General features: G+C 32.9%; 1 protein-coding gene across 10 annotated transcripts; it reads left to right on the top strand.

Annotated features, from left to right (window-relative positions):
• Nucleotides 1-330: 330 nt before the first annotated feature.
• Nucleotides 331-22437, top strand: LOC111718200 (PAN2-PAN3 deadenylation complex subunit pan3). 10 transcript variants are annotated; one of them, XM_023493730.1, is made up of 24 exons: nt 331-460; nt 1483-1551; nt 2840-2921; nt 3111-3182; nt 3609-3673; nt 4004-4087; nt 7030-7179; nt 7684-7764; nt 8197-8306; nt 9151-9235; nt 9706-9779; nt 10308-10385; nt 10860-10938; nt 11827-11909; nt 12359-12415; nt 13131-13189; nt 13886-13960; nt 14603-14748; nt 15836-15948; nt 16481-16563; nt 17512-17581; nt 18194-18338; nt 19904-19987; nt 21875-22437. In XM_023493730.1, exons 1-24 carry the CDS (start codon nt 380-382, stop codon nt 22004-22006), a joined length of 2157 nt encoding a protein of 718 aa, XP_023349498.1. In that variant the 5' UTR covers nt 331-379; the 3' UTR covers nt 22007-22437. The 10 variants fall into 10 exon arrangements, with proteins under 10 accessions (XP_023349498.1, XP_023349500.1, XP_023349499.1 ...); XM_023493732.1 differs by having other exon boundaries at nt 3111-3176; XM_023493731.1 differs by having other exon boundaries at nt 2840-2915.
• The last annotated feature ends 1581 nt before the right edge of the window (nt 22438-24018 follow it).

The raw sequence follows: 24018 nt of genomic DNA on the forward strand, positions 1-24018 counted from the left end.
TTATCCTAAGCACTGCTCCTCATACGGGGGTCCAAAAATCTCTCTAGGACAGACGGCCCAAATTTCCCAGTTATTAAAAAAATCATCAAAATGATTTTGTCAGAATTTAAAGGGACTGTAAGCGTAATTATGAGTAACCCTCCATACAAAGATTACAATGCCTGATGCAGAACGGTTCCCATGAAATTTTTTCGTTTTTCTAGGTCCAAAAGTGTTAAGTTCTGTCACTTGAAAATACGCTGTAAGTCCTTTTAAAGTTCTTTTAAAGGAAACATGTATTCTCAGTGTTATAAATTTTATCTGAATGAACTGGATCGTGTCAGATAAATGTGAATATTTGTATTTTTAGATTCAATATGAGAGAAAGATGACCTGAGACATGATGGAACAGATGTATCTTCCCTACACTAGTTCTTCCCCCGGTCCATACAGACACATGGGACCAGGAGGACCACCCCAGGTATATATATTGGTCCATAGAGACACATGGGACCAGGAGAACCACCCCAGGTATATATATTGGTCCATACTGACACATGTGACCAGGAGGACCACCCCAGGTATATATTGGTCCATACAGACATATGGGACCGGGAGGACCACCCCAGGTATATATATTGGTCCACACAGACATATGGGACTAGGAGGACCACCCCAGGTATATATATTGGTCCATGCAGACATATGGGACTAGGAGGACCACCCCAGGTATATATATTGGTCCATACAGACACATGGGACCAGGAGGACCACCCCAGGTATATACATTGGTCCATACAGACACATGTGACCAGGAGGACCACCCCAGGTATATATATTGGTCCATACAGACACATGGGACCAGGAGGACCACCCCAGGTATATATATTGGTCCATACAGACACATGGGACCAGGAGGACGACCCCAGGTATATATATTGGTCCATACAGACACATGGGACCAGGAGGACCACCCCAGGTATATATATTGGTCCTTACAGACACACGGGATCAGACAATTTTATGGATTTAAGGACACTAGTCCTTTAAATTTGTTAAACGCTTAACTTTTTATAGATTTTTAGTATCCCTAGAATATAGTTTTATCGACCCCCACACTACTAACTAGACAAAATGAGAAGGTCAAATTTATGTAACATCACCGGTTCGACTTTCCGACCTTGCATCTCCTCTTGTTTTTATTTTACCCAAATTCAAAAATTAAATTCAAAAATTTAACCAGTTACACATGGGAAATTCAAAACTTTACTGGTTTTTTTTTTCTCAATAGCACTTCATCAAGAGGAGTTATTGTTAACATCATACAAGATTTTAATTTTGCGTGCAATATAATAGAGATTAACGAGATATTCAGCTCTATTTCTAAACATATTATAGTAAATGTATATATTATTTCATTATCTTCTTTAAGATTGGTTATTGCTGGACACTGTCAAATTATATATTATATATATATATATATATATATATATATATATATAGGGAAGTAAGCTGGGAACATATATGAATAGAGGAGTCGGGGGCCCTAATCCAAACACAGGCCAATATCAGGTAAATAGATAGATACATAATATATACTCTGACCTTAAAGGGACTGTAAGCGTAATTTCACGTCACCCTTCATGCAAAAATGGCAATGCCCAATTCACAAAAGTTCCCTTAAAGGCTTTGTATGCTTCCCATGCCTGCCGGCGGTCTGGGGGGTTCATAACGGGACCTCTTTTTCAGATTCCTTTTCTAATAGTTCTAATGGTCAATTATGAATTAAATCATATCAAAAACTGATTGATTTCAAGTGTGGGTTCTCTACATAAGTGACGAGAACATCTCTGTATTGCAGGACAGCACATAGAAATTATTACAACTAATCTCTTTTAGACTTAGAAAAACGACAATATCATTCACCTTATTTATCAGATGTGCATTAATGATTAAGCTTTAAGGGTCACTTGAAATTTGCTTTCAGTCCCTCTCGTGTCTTTAAAATTGTTGCATGCATTGCTTACGCAATCTTTAGGATACTTTAGCGGACTTTACTGTAACAGATGGTGATTTTTATACTAAATACATATTATTTAATTATTTATTAGACTATAGACTAAATTTGTATAAAGCAGCAATTTTTGTTGTTTGTTTGTTTGTATCCGACCATAACTCAGTGACCGATTTGCCTCGTAATTTTGATCTCGTCAGTATGATCACGGGATTGTTCTTTCCTTGACTGTTATAAGGTTTATTGTCCAGGCAAAGCTGGGTTCTTAAGCTTGTATACAATTTATTTATAAATCATATATCTTTGGAAATTGAAGATATAACGAGTATATTTCCTTGCATTTCTGTGATTTTATATCAAATCCACATGTATTGAAGATGTTAGAAATCCAGTTTTTAGTTCCCCTGATATTGTGTAATGAAAGCTCAAAGTAACATGCAAATCAACCAACAAATATTATGTTACATCGTTTCTTCTCATTAGTGCTTAGGATTCGGAATCCGGATCCGTTGGATCCACAACATTTTCGTGTCTGGATCCGAATCCTGATCGATCCGCAAAAAAAATTCGGATCCAAATATAGGGCTAGATATAAACAAAAAAAAATGCAAACCAAAATCTTTAGGCATCAATATAACGAAAAAAAGGAAGAATAATTTGAAAATTCTTCTGCTGTAAAAAAATATGACCTGGATTCGAACCCATTTTTTCCAGTGCGGATCCAGGATCCGCATTAAAACATAAAATTTATCCTAAGCACTGCTCCTCATACATATTTATAATTTTTAAAATATAAATCATATTTATTTAATCATTTATTTATATTTCAAATAACTTATTTATCAGGATATGAGCAGTAAAATAAACAGTCTGAGTCTTGATCCCGGGATGAAAATTATGAACAGACAGTCCTCGGCTCCAGGTAGAGATAGGGCTGGATCGTTTTCACTTTTCTCGTAAAACGAACCGATTATTTCGTTAACGATTGGAAGAATTTTAAAGGATAAAAATCTACTTCATATTTTCCATTTTCTTAACTTTTCAATATCATTTTTCAAAGAAGTTGAGAACTTGAGATTTATGAAAATTGAGGTTTGAATTGATATTTCTGGTTTAGGTTTGTCTCCGTCTTCTCCAGGGTTTGTAAACCCACGGTTTCCTTCTCTAAACTCAGGGATGCAAGGTCCAGGTTGGTTTATACTACTGCAGGGTTCACATTTTAGACATCTTTTTTTGATAAATTGTATGTAAGATATTTTCATTATCATTATTGGTTTCTCTGCAAAAGTGGCTTGCACATTTCTTGCTTAAAAGAAACATTGGAGAAATTTACAGCATTAAAACACTTTTCGAGTCGGAAAACAGACTTTATCATAAACATTTTTGATCAGATTAAGGTTCTAAGGGTGCCTCGTTGTAAAGCGGGTAAAGATATATTTTCCTGTTGGGTCACTTATGCTTCCAGTTTCTTAAATTGAAATTACGTCATTAGTTCACAGTTCCTTTTATTGGTTCGAAATAAGAAGAGCACTTTCTAAATATTCAAACCCAAACTTTTTTACCCCTTTTCTAAATAAGGGAACACTCCCTTTATCCTAATATTTGTAATATTTAGGAGGCAGCATGTATGGGGGAGGAGGACCAAGCTTTAAACTACCAGCACCCATTCAATCATATCCTGTAAGATCCTTCTTCTCTTCATTATTCGGAAATAAAATTTTTTTAAATGCTCCCTAGTCTCAGGTCCATGTGCAGTTATTTTTTTCCCGCTTTTCTTGCAAGATACAGGACAAAAATTAAGAAGTACGTAATAACTGGCTTACCCAGCAAGCTTTTTCAACTCTAAAAAAGACGATAAGACCAAATAGCCTTAAATAAATCCGTGCAGTTATTTTGAGCAAATCTGCAAAACAGAAAACCGGTTTTGTATGATTGGTTTTGAAAAGATGGCGAACTCAATGATTGTGGATGGACCGATTATTTGGATATTATGTATTTTAGTCTAAACAGGTAGTGTACGGCCGCCCTCCGCCCCTTGGCCCACCACGCCTTAATTTGGATAAAGACGCCATATTGCGAGACATGGAGAAAAGGGTATTTATTGTCGTGTTAGGGGCCCTGCAGGGTTCAGGGCCTGCAGAGCTTTCTGTGTTGTGTGTGCTACTCTGCTACTGTAATAGGGGCCCTTATCAAATGTTTATTTTTATTTTTTTAAAGCAAAATAATTCGATTTTAAATAAAAAAGAAAAATTTTTATGTTTTTTAGATTTACAATTCTCAATTAATTACGTAATTAGAATAACATATTCTTTTTACTTAATTTCAGGGGTGTATATTCTCTCAACAGACAAAAAGAGTTAAAAAGTAAAATTAAAGTCTAAATAAATAAAAAATGGTTCAGCAATTCTCTGTTAAGGTTTTACCAGCATCAAAATTGAAGTTTTAAATTAAGAAAGAATTTTTCCCCGAAATAAAAATGACATAAGGGGCGAGAGCTGCAATTTTTTAAATAAAGTAAGAATATACACTTCTGTTTGATTGATGGGTAGTGCCCTCCCCACTCTTCACTTGTTTACCACACTGAATATTTTTTATGTCGTCTTTTCTAACACAAGCACTAACATTGTTGACACATGGAATTTTTTAACGTGACAACATAAATTTCATTTTCATCTCATAGACTTTTTCACATTCGAAGTTGGGAAAATAATTTGATAATTTCATGAATTGTCACTATTTGCACTCTAGGCAATGTGAGTCCCAATACACATAGTAGTTGAGCTGCAACTTAAATATCCGCGTTTATCTACGTTGTATTCTTTCGAATACTTTTTTTGCCATAAAAGCACTGAAAATAAAACAGCACCGCATTGAATTTCCAAAATGTAGTCTGCATATTTCAACATTGAACATTTTGTTCTGGCTTCAATAGTTATTGAAGTTTCAAATTTCAAATATCGCAAAAAAAATTGAGATAGCGCGATAAAAAGTTTTTTTACAACCTACTCTTTTTATAATTATTCTACGACTGGTTTAGAAATTATTGTTTACCTTAAAGTTAATTTTATTTATGCTTTATTGATTTTGAAAATCCATATTTAATTTCCCCACATTGCACAACTAGGGTTTCCAGCGAAAAAAAAATTCCGCGAAAACCATAGCTGCAACATTTAGTTGCGGAAAAAAAACTTGAGTGTCCAGCATTTTAAGTTTTATTTTATCATAATTAATAATTTCTCTTATTTAGTTTTTTAACAAAATTTTTGCATTTTCCCCCCGAAACATTCGCATTTGTTTTTTCACGAAATTTTCGCATTCTTTCGCGAAGCAAGTAAAAGCGAAATTTCGCGAAAAAGCGAAAAAACGTGCATTTTTCGCAAGCGAACAACATGCGAAAAATTCCCAATTTTCTGCGAAATTTTTTTTTCGTTAAAAAATCGAAATTTTCGCAACAGGATTTACACTTTTTACTGGAAATTCTATGCACAACCCATTGCTCCATGCTTTTCATTTCAAGGGTATATACTAGACTGTAAACCATACATTTTCTTCTTCTCAAATCATTTCAGCTAAAGGTTTTCATCGCTAAATGTAATGTTCTATTTTCCATTTTTCATCTCCTTCTTCACATGGTTTGTAAGTTCAATGTTTTTACGATACTTGTGTTTACTTGTTTTTACTGTTTACTGTAAATAAGACTATGTGAAATGTCAAATAAGACGTGATTAATTGATAATTATTTGTTGAAAAACTGCTTAGCTAAAAAAACGTCTTTTAACGCCACAAGGATTGTAAGCGCTTTAATTTTACTAACTGTTCTTTCTAAAAATGAAAGATGTGGAAAAAGAATGGATAAGATAATCCAAAAATATCAATAAAACCTCTATTAAAAAATCGCAAGTAATTCTGAATAGAATTAAACGATAACGTTGATTTAGACTTACATTGTTAGCAAAAACAAGATTTTTTTAATAAAAAGATTCAGGACTTTTAAAACGTTCCAAAATACACAAGTGTCTGAGAGGTTTTAAAAACTTGAATTGATTATTCTGAACATTTGCGTTATTTAACAATTTGCCAAATTTTAACCCTTATAGGAGTGCATATTGCAAAATACGAAACAAAAACGATAGGTTTTCATTCGTTTTTGCCATGCATTTTCTCTAAGGGTAAAAATTTGGCACAGTTAGGGTAAAAAGACATAGGGTCAAAAGACGAACGGTCAAAAACACGACAAAGGGTAAAAGTTAGATTAAGACTATTTCTAATGAACATAAAAATAGTTCAAATTAACCAAAAATTTTCAAAATGAAATTTTGCCCGTTTGTCGCGCTTTTTGACCATATGCCATTTCACCCTTTTTCGTCGCGTTTTGACCTTTTGTCGTTTGACCTTATGACGGTGAATCTATTCATACATAATTATTTCCTTGTATGAACTATACAGTGCACAGACTGCACTCTTATAGGAATAGAACGCTGAATATTAAAAACGCAGGAACAAGTGCGTTCGTTTTAGTTGAATAATCACGCTAACACTCTTATTCTATTCTCTCTTTTTTTATACAGTTGTTTAGAAAATGGCACCCAATTTTTGTTTTCTGTATCACCAGGGGTATTAATAAAAAAAATTGTTAATATTTTTTGGTAGATTGATTACATTACATAAGTAGATTAAATATTTATTACTTATGATATTTTAAGATAATTTTTCATAATTTCCCCCCCCCCCTATGTTTATTTTTGGAACGGTGGGATTATTTTTGGTTGAAAAAGATACCCCTGGTAACTTGTGTATAAGGGACTGTCTACTAATTTTTAGTGAGTCCCCATTTAAGAAGTTAAACGTCAGATTCACATCGTTACCCTTTAAGAAAAAACATTCAGAATATATCGTTGAATGAGTCTGTTTATATTTTGCTCTGGGAATCTTGGGAATATGGCATTGAACTCCAGAAATGAAAGGTCACATTAGATTACGTAGTCAATCCCTTTAAATCAATATATCTGTTCACTGATCATGATTACGCATTCTAGACGGGTGGAGCTGCAAGTCGTCTATCACCGACTATGCGCCTGAATCCTGCGGCTCAGCTACAAAACCCTCCGCCGATGCGTCCTACGGGTAATGTTACGCCACAGCCGAGTCCGGAACAAGAGGCTCAGGCGGCGGCATCAGCTGCGAAGGTATTACATCGAAATTTTATTTTGAAATAAAATAATCTTTTCTAAAATATAATCCTACGGTTACTTGTTTGATTTATTCACAATTGTTAATTTATAGGGGGGTCTTTGCACATAACTTTTAGAATTTCGTTTGAAAAGAAATTTCGAATCCTTGGTACTCGACTGGCAAGATTTTTCCTCCGTCTTGCGATGCTTATAAATAATTCGAAATTTCATTCTCTTTCATTTTCTAAATATTTCGTTAAAATTTCATAAAAGTTGTTTGGCTTTTGCGCAAACATGCCTATCACAGAATGAAAACTACTTCAGAAGAGGGGGGGGATTTTTAAAGTAAATAAATATCCCTGGGACTTTTAATTTAAAAGAATAATGCATATGTTTATTCTGGTAAATTAAGGTTAATGTTTTTTTTCAACTTTTATTGCCAGTCTATATTATCTTTAAATTAATTTTCGTAAGTTTTTTAAATATGAATTTTATTTCTAAATTTCCAATATGTCGTAGGTTACTGTATTTTCTGAGAATGGAACAACCTATTTCTATAATCCTGATGAAACTCTACCCAGCCAACTTTCTACAGGACAGGTATACAGAATACAGATATAGGGGGGGGGGGGTCATCAAGGATATCCCTAGTGTTAGAAATAGGCCGAGTGTTTGTTTTGGAACTAATTTCCCCTGTAATGTTCTATGGTGTTCAGGTTATAGGGATCAGTTTGCTGGTTTCAAATTCGTCTGCTTATTCTGGAACATATTAAACTAATGTTTCATGGTGTTTCGGTTGTAGGGAACAGTTTGCTAGTTCCAAATTGGTCTGCTTATTCTAGAACATATTAAACTAATGTTCCATGGTGTTTATGTTGTAGGGAACAGTTTACTAGTTCCAAATTGGTCTGTTTATTCTAGAACATATTAAACTAATGTTCCATGGTGTTTCGGTTGTAGGGAACAGTTTACTAGTTCCAAATTGGTCTGCTTATTCTAGAACATATTAAACTAATGTTTCATGGTGTTTAGGTTGTAGGGAACAGTTTGCTAGTTCCAAATTGGTCTGCTTATTCTGGTACGCCGAGCCAGGTTGTAGCCATGAAGGTCAGGAACGCTGCGCCCACTTCGCTTCAAGAAAGGTTAGTTTACTTGTTGAATCAATTCAAGGACTAGGATTAACATTGTATATCTTTATCTTCTTGTCAGTGTTTCGGATCCGTATCATTTTGATGCGGATCCGGATCCGCGGATCCGCATCCGTGATGATGGATCCGGATCCTGACTCTGATACGGATCCGGATCCGAGGTAACTTTTGATTCTGTGAATCGGATTTTCCCTATTAAATGTTATGCAAGGTTATAATTTATAAACTATATTTATTATATATTCCGCTGAGTAATCCTAAAGTTAAAAATGTCGTCATTACTATTATATAAATGTAAACATTAAATTATTAAAGATAATTTTGAAAAATTTTCGTCATGTAAATAATACATTTACGAACCATTTTGATTTATTTATTCCATGGTTTTGGTTAATTTTTGGCGCTACCTGGATCCATATCAACGTTTCCTGATACGGATCCGGATCCGACCAAATGATACGGATCCGACCGGATCCGGATCCGGATCCGAAACACTGCTTCTTGTTTTTTCTTTTGATAAAAAATTGGCAGATAATGCATATTCATTTTTTTCAAAAAGCGAAAATGGGGTTTCTGATTATTTTATGGCATCCACATTTTTTTACTATTCTTTATAATTTTTTCTCTTCTCTCAATATTTCTTTTTGTTTTGTGTTTTGAATAGACCTAAAACAAATCTTTTAACATTGTTAATTTAAGAAAGCCAACGAAATTTCTCCTTTAGCGATTTTAACTTTGAACTTTGCTTTTTGGTCATTGATCTATTTGTATTTTGCAAGCTAGGTTTTCTTCCAAATTAGTTTAAAGTTGGAGATTATTATAAAATAACAATATTTAGTGAGACAAAGATGGAATTAATAACTCGGCAAATGATCTGTCACACTATACCAGATCCACAAGAAAACCAGGATATTCCTTCAGAGGTCAGACACGTATTTTTATAAATTATTCTTTTTTTATTTTACCCTAAATTTTGTTTTAAGAGATTGAGCCAAGTATATTATGGGCACACTTCTTTTAAATGGGGAAATTTTTGTTGATTTTTTTTTTTGGGGGGGGAGGGGGGTATTTAAGTTATGTTTAAAGGACTTATTAAGGTTATTCCTATTTTTATATAATCCGACCATTTTTTCAATTTTTCCTTTAAAATCATTAAATTCTCCATTTCCTTAATAAATCTCTAAGAATCTCTTCCAACGTAGTAAGGGAAACATGTTTCCTGAAAAAATATCAATTTAATGATCGTACAAATTTAAGATGTCCTAAGTATGATCAAAAAAGCAGCAGCCCCACCCCAGTTTAAAAGTAGCACGATCCGGGCCGGTACAACACCGGCGACAAATTCACTGAACCATGGGTTGTCTTTCATGATAATAATAACAAAAATGTTCAGGTTGATAACTTCACCTCCCTGTGTCCTCTTGAACCTCCGGCCTCCTCTCCTCTACACAAATCCTCGACTTTCAGGAACAAAACCACTCTAAAATATACTTTTTTGATGAAATAATCATATTAGAAATCAGGAGGATTTATACTTTTTTGATGAAATAATCTTATTAGAAATCAGAAAGATTTATACTTTTTTGATGAAATAATCTTATTAGAAATCAGACGGATTTTTACTTTTTTGATGAAATAATCTTAATAGAAATCAGACGGATTTTTACTTTTTTGATGAAATAATCTTAATAGAAATCAGAAGGATTTATACTTTTTTGATGAAATAATCTTATTAGAAATCAGAAGGATTTATTCTTTTTTGATGAAATAATCTTATTAGAAATCAGAAGGATTTATTCTTTTTTGATGAAATAATCTTATTAGAGATCAGAAGGATTTATACTTTTTTGATGAAATAATCTTATTAGAAGTCAGAAGGATTTATACTTTTTTTGATGAAATAATCTTATTAGAAATCAGAAGGAACCATGGAATAAACCATTTTCGCCAACAGTCCCTTTAATAATGTTATATTAGATGTTTGTTGTATTGTAGTTACGTGACAACAGTTTATAAATCTGTAAATATTAAGACTGGGCAGCATATGTGTCTAAGAAGAATACACGGATACAGGTCAGATTAATTGATATATTGATTAATTAATGAAATGTTTGATTAAGTGGTGATTTGTGATTGATTCGTTGATTCATTCATTCATTGGCTTGTTGGCTCATTGGCTCATTGGCTCATTGCCTCATTGATTCCTTGTCTCATTGATTATTCTTTTGATGGATTGATGGATTGATGGATTCATTCATTCATTCATTCATTACGCCGAGAGACTTACTGATTTATCATTGGGCTATAAAACAACAGAAATGTGTTCAACGAAAGATTGGTTTATTTTATTAAACCTCTCATTGATTTTAAGTTAACAGTTTAATTGACTAATGAAAAACATTTTATTTATTAAGAAGGATTTATTAATTAATTCATTTGTTGAATCATGCTCTAGACGTTAATCTATTAATTGTTAATAAAATCTTTTCTCACATTAAGTGATTGATTGATTGATTGATTGGATGAATGATTGGATGAATGATCTAGGTTGGTGAATACTAAGTGTATGGGTTTAGTGGAGCAATGGAAGAAAATGTCCCACTCAAACTTGGTTACCTTGAGACAGGTGAATACTTAAACCCATTTCTGTAAATATTTTTTTAATATGTTGATACGTTTCCTGTTTTCAATATATAACATCCACTCCTTTGAACAAATCATTTGGAGATGTACCGCAGATTTCGGAATTTAAATTTTAAACTTAGAGAAAAAAAAATTAAATTTTTTTCTTCTCATTATCTTTTTCATTTATGAAAAGCTTTGGCTTTTGTTTAAAAATTTATATTAAAAATCATTTGAATCTTTTTATGTAATTTATGTAATTTTGTAATTTCACTTTTTAACGTAGGTCCCTAAACGTCTGATTTCAAATCATATATTTTTCTGCAGTTATAATAAAAACAGATATTAACAAAATACACAAATGTATGTAAATATGAGAGCTTAGAGCTGTTTTTATAAAGGCCCCCCTGTAATAAAGCAAACAAATCTTTCACGGTTTCACTCTCGCTCGGAATTTTTTCATCGGCTTTCTTTTTTCAAAATAAAACCACGAATTTGTTCACTGAAGTTTATGAGATGTAGTTTCAATTAACTATCAATTTATAGAGTTGCATTTCTGATTTCCAACGGTACCCTTTAATACTCTTTTGAGTGACAATATTTACTATGATCTATCAAACAACGGTTGTAAGGGTTCCATTGTGAATCAGATGTGCCACTTGAAAGTATCTACAGTTTCTTAAAAGAAAAGAAAGCTTGAATTCTCCAAGTTGATTGTAATTGTTGTTTATTTTTTAGTTGTTTACAAGTAAATCCTAGTTGATTGTAATTGTTGTATATTTTCTAAGTGTTTACAAGTAAATCCTTCCAAGTTGATTGTAATTGTTGTATATTTTCTAGGTGTTTACAAGTAAATCCTTCAAGTTGATTGTAATTGTTGTATATTTTCTAGGTGTTTACAAGTAAATCCTTCAACGACCACTCAATGATATTTGTTTATGATTATTACCCCGGGTCAGAAACTCTAATGACGAGGTAAAATTATAGACTTTGATGAACAATTTGTTTCATAATTTCACATTTTTTCAATTTCTTAATTTTGTCCAGATCTGTAGCGAGGGACAAATATAATCTTAAAATGTCTTTGAGATACAGAGAAAGTTTAAGTCCAAAAAACATTCTAACACGTCGTGCCATAATAATAGTGATGTAGGTCCTTCTGTGCATTTGTCTTGAATTGATACAATGGTTGTAGCTAGATTTAACAGGCATTTTGACAAAGCATAAACAAAAAAGTTTATTACAATTTTATCGGGCCAAATTATATCCTAAAAAGACGAACACCTTCTCTGTTCTCGATATTGAAATTGCACAACATTTTCGTAAGAAAAATTGATAACATGGGTTTTGATTTTGAAGGAAGGCGGATATTAATGACAATTTTCTTCCAGGGTCTGTCTAATAATATAAATCTTTTTTTTTAGACATTTCAGCAGTGAGCTGAATCCTCAAATTGATCCATACAACGGGGATACGAGCAGGAAATATTACAATACAGTATTTGTTGTTTGATTCTCAATTCTTGTCATATGTACTCACTCCTCATGTATCTTCATTTGTGGCTTGGATTTCTGGTTTTCTTGTATCCCAAAAATCTCAGAAATTCACATTTGGCGGAATGTATGTGTGTCTGTACCAAAAGAGTGTGTGTAAGTAATACCGAACTGAAGGTGTGTACTGTAGGTATATACAGTACATAAGAATCTTGCCTGGAATTTTCCCGATACAAGTTAACCCCTCACCTTTTAAGTTTTTAACAAAGCTAAAAGCATTTTCGTGTTTATATCAAGTTCCCCCATCAAAATATGAGGCAAATCGGTCAAAGGGTTCCGACAATGACATCCAAACAGAGATTACTGCTTTATTAACTTTTTACCAGGGAGTAAGTAATAAAAGGGAGATACAACAGACGCAGTTCGCCCTACCATATGATTATATATGCTTTGCAGACGGGTACTCCATTTGTATAAGAAATATTCAGAATAGGTTATTGTATACGTGGTAATTGTACATCAGACAAATATTTCTTATACAAATGGAGTACCCGTCTTCAAAGCATGCATTATCATATGGTAGGTCATTTGTATCTCCCTTCTATTCCTTTCTCCCTGCATTTTACATAGATTTATTATTGTATTCAAAATAATGTTTCCTTTTGTGTCAAATCCCTTTTCTAAAATTGTAAGTTGAGTTTAGACCGTATTCTCAAAACAAGAATCTAATGAGACATCAACCAGCTGCAATCAATAATACAGGTGAACCTTACAACTTTTTTTATCTTAACAATGACTTTAACCAAAATTAGAAAGTGATTTATATACATCTATATTTCAACTTTTAATTGTGGCTCTATCTGTGAGCACCTTCTCTTTGTACAATATAAACCAACTAGGCATCTTCTATTTTAATTGTGAACATGTTCTCTTTGTACACATTGTAAAAAAAAAAAATTTCTCGGATTTTATCGCAGAATTTCTTGGATTTTCAAAATTTTCAAAAATTCGAATTTTGTTAGAGGCAAATCTTTGAAATTTAATCATCCATCAACCTTCCCTGGGATCATGTGAGGTCCTACAAAAAATTTGGGCCCGATCGGTTAGCTGTTTTTACGTTTATTGGATACAAACAAACAAACAGACAGACGGACAAGCAAAGTATATATGAATATAAATAACAAAAAAGTTTGCGGATTCAATAATATTTTATTATTACAAGCAAAGTATATATGAATATAGATAACAAAAAAGTTTGCGGATTCAATAATATTTTATTATTACAAAGTTTATTATTGTCGAGATTTTATTTACATCGTAAGACTGAACTTTCATTTTGTCCGGCCGGACTTTAAAATCAAGGTTTTAGCGATGACTCTTCAATTTGTTTAAAAGTCATGATTTTAATTTTGTACTTTTTGTAATTTTTAATTTTTATGAACATTTTATCAATTTTAGGATTGCTTGCGGAGGCATTGATCTGGAATTATGTAATACAGTTAACATCGGCACTACGGTACATACACTCTGCAGGTACATAATAATAAGTATACAATATACATGCAACATGTTGATAATGTACTGTGTACGATGTACATGTAATTGTTACATGTACACTGTTCAATAATACAAGTCGCATGGTTCTAAAAAACTGCTCCCTAGAACTTTTTGTATTAAATTTTTATTGAATTCATGGATGTATATTTTTTTTAATCATCCCCTCTCTTTTAAAAAAAAATTTTTTTTGCCAGAAGTTGGGTATGTCTGCGCGGAGCGAATTATTTTACAATTTTTTTTCGCTGAATTGTAAAAATAATGGCTTTTGAGGGGAAAATAAATCAAGTTTTAGGTAAAAAGAATAACAAATTTGCCTTTTAAAGTACATTTTTTAATTTTTATCTTCAGATCTTCAAAAAATCATTCCATGCTTATTTTCCTTGTGTCCCGGAAAATATAATATTTATACATAAAACAGTTTAGCATACAGGGTTATCAAGAACTAACAGCGTTTCTGTGAATAATATTTGTAGCCATGCACCTCATTTTTAGTCCTGAAGATGATGATATCTCGGCTATCCTCGGGTACCGCTGTGAATTGGGCATGTCCCTCTTTAATTAACTTACTTTTACAATCTCTTTAGTTTTAAATATTAATGAACACCTTATCATTGCCAGGGTTAGCCTGTAGGACCCTGGATCCGACTAAAATCTTGGTTTTGGGCCGATGTCGTCTTCTTCTTAACTGTAGCGGGATATTTGATGTACTCACCTACGATCCGAACTCAGCCAACCCTATGGCCGCCATGTCTGTTTATCAGCAGGTACATTTTCCAAAGAGTACAGAGAATTAGTAAAAGCTAAAAAGCAAGTTTCTTTGTGTACAACTGTAAACTACCGTGTACCGTACACGACCAATTAGCTGACACCAGTGTACAGAGTTTCGTTTTTATGGTTAAGTGAAAATAGATAGTTGCCCCGCCCCTGCTCTTAAATTTATGATTTCGTTCTTTAATTTTCTGGAGAGGGAAAGTTCTTAACCTTTTAAATGTTCTTAAATTTAGTTTCATTTACAATTTTTTGTTGAACATTTCCATCAAAAATCTTGTAAAACCTTCAAAGATATGAAGAAAAAATTAATCATATTAAGAGTTTTATAAGTAATTGCCCCCCAGGCTCTCACAACAAACGGCTAAAACAACAGAGAAGCTAGAAATCCAGCAATCTCAGAAATTCTGCATCAAACTATTTGACTAACAGGAATCTGTATCAAACAATCATACTTGGACGTGTGTGCGGATGATTTTACATTTTTCTTTTTTAAACCTTACACCCTATTATACTTAATATCAATTATGTTTTATCTGTGCAGTGCTGTACAATATTATGTTAAACAACTCTAATATTTTTTTAACATATATTCTCTACAAAAGTACAAATGTTGAACTTTGAAAGAAAATATTCAAATTTTTTATGTATGAAGGAGTAAATATTTTTGACAAAAAAGAGTATTATATTAGTTTTCAATTTTTCAATTTTTTTCTTTTTTGTGAGATTTAAAAATAGTAGTCTTTAAAATCTTGAATTTTTCACAATTTCTGAAACTTGTTCTTAAAAATCTTAATTTTGGAAAATGTCTATGAAATGTCTTATGCAATGTGCCAAACCTGTTTGAGGTCTAGATAATTTTTTTTTCTCGCTATTTTCTCTTGATTTAAGGAAATTTCCAATCCCTTGCACAATGCATGTAAACATTATGTATTAATAATAATATCATAATAAAAAAGACTATTAATATATTTTTTTGTATTTTGATGCTAATCAGACCTAAATGCAGTAGCCCGGGGCAGTATTTCACGCCTGGGTGTTTTGAAATTGTCACTGGGCGCCCCAAGTAACTGCCCTGTTTAGGAGGACCTGGTGTCCCTTGGACGTATTGTGCTGGCCCTGGCCTGCAACTCCTTCCACGCGATCCAGAGGGAGCAGGTTCAGCAGAGTATGGAGCTTGTTACCAGCAATTACAGGTCAGTCGTCTTTATTCTGCGCGGCAATAGTCATAAATCATATTGCAGGATCAATAAATGTTTGGATGGTTGCTTTTCTGTTTTATAAATATAATAAAGTTGAAGATGATTTTGAACTTGTGTACAACGGGTGTTCAGTTGTAGTAAAAGTGATTTTTATCAACAGGAAAATCTTGCAGTACACAGTATGTAGTATAAAAAGCAGAATTTTACATCGTACTTTTTTGTAGCATCACATGGTGATTCTAATTCCCCCTTGTATATTTTTATTAACAGAAATGAAAGAAGACACTTAAAGTCTGTAGTTAATTTTATTTATCCCTATGAATAACATGCGTGATATGATTTATTTTTACAGATTTGTGTCCAAACCTCCAATTTTACCATAAGATTAATTGCTAGATCAAACAAGCAAAGACGATTTTAAAGTATTCTCTCAGTTCCCATGTTTACAGGGGTTATACAATTACAATATCTGTTAATAACTACATAATTACAACCCTGATTTTTGTAGTTGTAGCATTTTTTTCAGCTCTGATTTACGAAACCTAATCATGTACCTACTGACCAATTCACAGAGAGTCAAGTCGGTCAATGACCTCATGCCCATGATAGGTAAGAACAAATCATGAAAACTTTTACGTATATTGTATGTTTTTACATTTATTTACATAAAATCTGTTGTGCGTCATCTTATTAGTGCGTCCAAAAAAGTGCGCCCTTCGTTTAAATCAATAAATTGTTGAATGCTGCTGATTAATTTGAGGGAGATGCAACGTTTCTTTTTTCTAGGAAATTCTAAAAATAGAACAAAAGTTGGACATGAAAAAAACCTGGAGGGATGGATTTTAGCTACCTCTCTGTGTGTATTAGCCTGAGTGTACACTTGGGATAGTTAACTGATAAAGGATATTAAGAGATTATGGCCTATTCATACAGTACAAACATCAAATATGCAGTACGCTTTCGGAGTTCACGTGTACGGGGAGGTTTTATATCTTGAATTTTACTCAGTATTCTCAGAACAGTTTAAAAACGATGAAGTATTGCTCTGTAAACGACTGTAAATGTACGTCTTCCTGTGAAAATGGAATCTAGCACATGAAATCACCCTAGAGTGCTATAATATACAGATTGACCTTTGGAAGTGAAGTACATGGCCTGTACAATTAGTAAAGGATTAGCATACAACATCACTCTATATACATTAACCTCGTTGAAAAAAAAACTTACTAAGCGAGAAAAGTTTTCTTATTCCTCAAACTTTTATGAAACTTAAAAAGAATTCAATATTAAAATAGAAACGTGCAATTAACAGATAATTTCCGTTACTAGTTGATTTTCGCAATTCGTTATATTTATGGTATATACTCTGCTTCAGATCAAAAACAGTTCTGGCTAGCAATTGTAAATTGCAAACTGTAAATTGCAAATTGTTAAGAAAAGAAAAAAATGAATATTGACAATGACAACTTTGCAAACAACTTTATTCTAGTGGGCTATTTTTGGAAGCTTTGGATAAGCACTGGTAGTTCAGAAATATTATGAATTTTGTATTTTCAGGTGCCCGGTTCTACACGGCATTGGACAGCGCTATGCAGAGATCAGAAATGCTTGAGCAGGAGTTAGCAAGGTTAGTCATCTTCCCATTTCTACAGCGGTGTAAAATTTATACTATTGCTTACTGGTATAAAGGAAGTTGATTTTTCTTCCCTGTTTGTTTTGTAAATAAAAGGTTAGTCTACATTTCTGTAGAAGAGCCGGATCATATGAATCCGCAATATTTTAGCTCCCGATGATCCGGATCAGCAAAAATTTTCCAAAATATAAATATCAACCAAATCATAGAATAAAAACCTTCTCTTAATACTCACACATTTGAAGAGTCGATACAACTAAGAAGACTTAATACACAGCTTGCTAATATTTTAAATGGTAAGTTCTACATAATTATGATTAATAGCGAAAACTTTGTCTTTGCTCTTCGAATTTAGAAAAAAGAAATATTCTTGAACTGGACTGGATAAGGATCCTTTTTTTTACAGAGTGTATTCGCCTTAAATAGAATTCGATCTTAAGGCACTACTTATGTCATTATGCAAAATGTGTACTCTGACAAAAAAAGATAGTTTTGAATTAACATCCCAGATAATTATGATTTCATTTAATTTTTTTTGAAGTTGAGAAGAGCTGAGCTGAGCTGTTCTATGTTGGTTAATTTGTAGGTTAATTTGAAAATGTTTAGAGAACTAGAGAGTAGTAGAATAGTACGCCTGCTTACCAAACTCTCCACGGTAGTTGACCGGCCTGAGTTCAATATGGATGTCACGTGGTCAGAGACTGGGGATAGATATATGCTGAAGCTGTTCAGGGATTATCTATTTCATCAGGTATATATCTATAATCTATATTTAAAGTAGAAATCGCTGTTTGTTTGTTTCTCGGAAAAACCATAGGAATGTTCTTTGCTGGGTTTTTAAAACAAAGTTGAGTGGGTTCATGTTTTAGATAAAGTACATTTTCCAAGCTAGTTACATTTTAAATTTGGACTGGGGTTTCCATTTTTTTTGGATCAATGCGGATCGGTTAAAGGGGGTGACATGCTAGACATGGTAGTGGAGCTGAAAGTGCAGTATTGTAGAGAAATATTACAGAATTCATTTAATACCAATGAGACATTTTTACGGTGTATAATTTTGAAATCAGAGCGTAAAGCCGTTTATAATATTTCACAAGTTGTTTCAGTCAGCAGAAGAAACGTTTTTCACAATAATTAAATAACCCAGACAAAGCATGTAAAAAAAATTATTGTATTGACTAATTTGCTTGTAAGAAACATATTTCTCAAACGAAATTATCAATGAAAGCCGTTGTAAATAGTAGGTACGATATTTTTATGATCATTACCTTTGCTGTTTCTACAATTGTACTTGTAAATAATTCTTGAAAATGTCGTTTTAGCAATTAAGATAAAAATAACTCGACAACCAGTTTGTAGAATAGTAATTGCTACATGTTTTGTCCATGTTATTTCAGAATTGTAAATAAAGATTCCGTTCAGGGTTTAAGGGGAGAGACTTTCTAGACATATCTATAGCAAGTTACTTTAATTTGTTAAAAATGATGAAAAACATTAAAAACTTTCGGAAATTAATGGCGGATTTTTTTAACCGATTTTAAAATCAAATCGATTGCCTAGATCCCCCACAGAAATGTGAGTGACTTGTTAAAAACATTTTGACGGACGGTTATTCCATATGGAATTGATCCGGAATAACTGTGGCGTAAACTTTATCACAGCATGTCAAAGCTAGCTCTGTGTAGCATCTAGAGGTTGAGAAAAGCTTTCGTCCTTATTTTCAATAGTTATTAATGGTTTATCATCCTTAACAGCTTCACCTATCAACAAAGGTTCCGTACGGCTTTTTCGGATTCGGAAGAAATTTTATTTGTTGTTAGAAAGCTTATAGTTTTAAACAGTAACTGAAGAATTAATATTTAAGTGAAATGGATCTGCAGTTATATGTTCATGTTCACAGTGGACAATTGCTGTGTTTCATGATCATTGGACTTCTCAAAATCATAATTTGAGTCTAACAGTCGTCTTCCTATTCCATCGTTTTTCGGGTGTCATCCGGTACACATATTTTATTTTCGTTAATTGTTACGAATACGGTCACACAGACGAGGTTTTTAAAATCAAGATTTAACCACTTTGACTTTTGTTTTTATAGCTTAACAACCCCATTAACAATTCTAGAATTGGCTTAACGCCCCGTCTTTAAAGCCCCCCTGATGCAGCTGATGCAGCTGATGCAGCTGATGCATCTAGATTATCTGAGGTCGGAAGTTTTGATCGTTAATCCCATGGAATTAGGTTATTTCCTTCACCTTTTGGAGAAACTCTATTTGACATTTTTTCAAACTTTTCTCATCAAAATGTCCGTTTGTTTAGATCACAGAGGATGGAAGACCTTTTCTTGATATGTCTCACGTGATCACGAATCTGAATCGTCTTGATGCTGGTATCCCAGATCAGGTATTTAGTCCGTCATTCATTTTCCTTTTAGTAAAGATTAAAATCTTATGTATTTGCCATACTTTAATTGCCTCGATCAAAGTATGTTTATGAGCGCTGTTGATATGATCTATGATGAACAGGGTTGGAAAAAAACGGGTTTAAAATAAAAACCAGCTCAGTGGGTTTTATTGGGGTTTACTGGGTTTTATTAGGCTTTTTTGAGCTTTTTTGGGTTTCTCTATTTGAAAGTAGTTAAAACCTACTAAAATTCATATTTATTTATAATATTAAGACTATTTAAGCAATAGGTGAACTTTATAGTTCTGAAAAATAATATATTGTTCTGATAATAGGTTGTAATCAAATATAAATACTCTTCAAATACAATAATATCACCTCCCTTCTTAATTACTCAAGATTATTTGATATTAGAGTTCTATAAACAGACTAATTCTATTTTCTCACTTGGATACATAATACATATTTCTTATTGGGAGTGAGGCTACTTTCTTATATGGAAGACCACTGTTAAATAGTAAATACCGAAAAACTTCAGCTCTGACGTAGTTCTGTGTATCTCCTTGGTTTTTTCAATATCTTTGATACTTGTATTAAATAAAAAACAAGCACTGTAGAGTGCAGATGGTCGAGTGTTTCAAAAGTTTGCTACAATTGGATTTGTCTGGTCTGAAACCAGAAACCGCTTTGAAGTCCAGAGTGACAAGGTAGACTTCTTTGATTCATTCAATATTTTTTTTTGATTACTCAATATACGAACAATATTCATTTGTTAAGTTAATTGGTATAAATCTTAGGAAATTATATAAATGTGTCAGTTGAGGGAGGGAACCCCTGGACGCCATGAGCCTCCGCTATGCAGACACGAGCCTGCCAGATTTGCTAGGCAGACCTAGCCTCGGCTATGCAGTAATGAGCTTGCGCAATACATTAAAATGTGCCTGTGTAATGTGTAATCCATGAGGTTTTTTTAAAACTTGTTTTTAAGTTTAAATAAAAGCCATTTTACAAATTTTTTGACAAAGTGGTATGAGAGGTTTCTCAAAGATGAGACGTAATTATCAATTATCATAAATACTGCCTAATTATGACTAATAAAGTGGTATATCAAACTTAAAACATTTTTTAAACGAAAAGAAAAATATTTAGAGAAAAAAAATTGAATTTCATTTCATTTCATCTTTTATAATCTTTAATTTAAGCGATACCTTTTTTGTAGGACAAATTAAATATAAAAAATTTGTATCATTTATTAAAATGATTAGAAATCTTAACATTTTTCAAAAAAGGTATTGTTTAAATCAAAGATTACAACAAAACAAACTAAGTTTACTCCAGAAATATTTCTCCAAATATCTTCCTTTTTGAGTAAGAAATGTTTAAAGTTTTTGTACAAATCTTATAAACCACTGTATTAGTCCATATATGTTTCTAATCATGACAATCAATAACCAGCTCCAATATTTAGTAAAGTTCTTATGCCACTACGTCATAAAAAATGTTAAAATGTTCATTACACATAAAACCCAAGATTTAAAAAAAGCTGTGCTGTATGGTGGAGACTCGTTTACTGCATAGCGGAGGCTTGGTCTGCATAGTGGAGGCTCGGTCTGCCTAGCAAATCTGGGAGGCTCGTGTCTGCATAGCGGAGGCTCATGGCGTCCGGGGATTCCCTCCCTCGTCAGTATTAGTGCTTTACAACTCCTAAAAATCAATACAGTTGATAGACGACTCAAAAAAGCCCTCTTACAGATGGGGTTTTTTTAAAGTGGGTTTTATTTTTTGTGTGTTTTTTTTGGGACTGGTTTTTTATGCCAACTCTGATGATGAAAAGAAAAAGTAGATTAAGTTTTGATGTCCTTAATTCATAATATATATTATTTCTAGCTTGGTTTAATGTCCCGAGATGAGCAGAACGTGTTGGTGGTGACTTACTCCGAGCTCAAAAACTGCTTGGAGCAGAGCTTTGCGGAGCTTGTAGGAGCTGCTTCCAGCAAACCCAAGAATATTGGGTTGTAAAATCATCAGGGCCGCTTGCTGGCTTTAAGGAGCTCTTGGAAGCTCTTTACAAGCAGGAAAGTCTGAGACTGTTAACTTTGTTTAAGAAAGCCTTAAACCTTTTATACCGACAAGATTCAGGCCTACCCCTGATCAACAGATATTCTTAACTTTAAAAAAAATTCAATAAGGGTTTAGGGGATAGGATTTAGCTAGTCTCAGCAAAATTATTTTCTTGCTAACCGGAAACTGAACCCCACGTGTTCTATCCTTGCTAATCGGAAATAGAACCACACGTGTTCTATTCTTGCTAACCGGAAACAGAACCCCACGTGTTCTATCCTTGCTAATCGGAAATAGAACCCTAATTAACCTAGACCACCATCTTGGTTTTGATTCATTAAGGTTCAGCTACTATGCCTTGAAAATATAAATTTTGTAAATTTAAACCCTGGCAAAGATGAAATCGAAGCGCGTAATTCTGTTAAATGCATTTCTGACAGATGGGAGCAGACACATTTTTGCGTCCTAAGAATTTGAAACTGTCAGATGAACAGTGTAATGCACTGTTTTGTGTGTTGTACGCTTATTTATAATTTTTATTTTGAATTGGCGTCGTTAAATCGATAAATATTTTTTTGGCTCATTAGCATAAAATGAGCAATATTTTTTTATAAACTTCGCAATGAGTGCACAAATTTATTTATTTTCGCTAACCCTTGAAATTTCAATTGTGTAAATATTGCAATAACATCATAATATTATTATTATAAAACAACTTGGATTGTTGTCTTATTTACTAACTGAAATAAGTAACCCGCCCACCGAGCTGAACATCACACAAATTGGTTGTTCTTATCAGAAAGGGACCATTTCATTAATCCTAAACGGAAATCATTTATTTTTCTGTAAAATTCTACCATCGTATTTTTTTCATTATTTTTGACAATAATAACTAAAAGTTAATCCTGCTTTTAGTGCAGATAAAGTATTAAATGTTGTTATATTTTTTTTGATAATTGCTCAAAATTGTTGATTTGTAATATCTTGAAGAAGTTCACTTTTCTTTCTAATGAATTTAAGGGCCTAAATAAAATCAGCTGAAACTTCAAATATGTATAATTATTTTTTTTCAAAGCTTTGTTGCCTTACTGTCAGGGGCAGATACAGNGGGGCGTAGTGCCCCTGAGATTTCAAAATAGCTTCTTAGTAGCACTGAAGGGAGTGCAAACAGGAAAAATATCTCAAGTAAAAAAAAAATTCACCTGCGGTACGTCTTTTTGTTCCCAAATAAATCCAGCACTACCCTCACTTAAATCCTGTATCACCCCCTGCTCACTATCAAGTGCAACTAGATACTGCCCTGTTAAAAATAGATCTGATAACATTTGATGAAAGATTGAGTAAAGTATGAAATTATCTTTTTTGAGTTAGATTAATATCTACCATTTTGAAATTATCGAAATCTCCTATTTGCATAATTGTTTCTTATATTCAGTATTTGTGTATGTTGTAGGAGTAGTTGTAGTAGTTGTAGATCACCATTATTATACATTTAAATATACAAATTTTGAATATTTGTATTTTTGCTCTGTCTAGTTTTTAGTCGAGGTTTATTTAATGCAAACGCTGTGGTTCCATAACTATTTTATTTTATTTTGTGTTAATTGTGTTTTATTCATTTAAATCATGGATAGCTCTCATTAAAAAACACAAATTCGTATATCTGGACGTCTCAGTAGAAGAGTGATAAATGTTGTGGGTCTTTAATCTCACATTTGATGATTAAAAATCATTGAAAAGCTTCCAAAACTCTTAATCATCCTTCTTGGGAACAACTGAGAGTGAAACTTTTATCGTGGATAGCGCTCACTTCATTAGAATTTACCCATAAAGATTGAGACTGTAAAGACGACCTGAAACTATTACACAGTGCGATTCAAATTGCAGGGATTGTGAGTTTAAGGGAGCAGACGATATAATTTGTGTACAGCCATCTCTGAAGTCTCATTCTTAGTGGTAACCCTGTATTG

This window comes from Eurytemora carolleeae, unplaced genomic scaffold (genome assembly GCF_000591075.1).
Source record: "Eurytemora carolleeae unplaced genomic scaffold, Eaff_2.0 scaffold770, whole genome shotgun sequence".
Classification (NCBI taxonomy): Eukaryota; Metazoa; Arthropoda; class Copepoda; order Calanoida; family Temoridae; genus Eurytemora; species Eurytemora carolleeae.

Bases quoted from the DNA above. Each gene is read 5' to 3' on its own strand.
- LOC111718200 (XM_023493730.1), top strand. From the start codon at position 380: ATGATGGAACAGATGTATCTTCCCTACACTAGTTCTTCCCCCGGTCCA. The intron at 13,190-13,885 runs GTGAACCTTACA...TATCAATTTTAG, and splicing joins AGCTGCAATCAATAATACAG to GATTGCTTGCGGAGGCATTG. The intron at 19,988-21,874 runs GTATTTAGTCCG...TATTATTTCTAG, and splicing joins ATGCTGGTATCCCAGATCAG to CTTGGTTTAATGTCCCGAGA.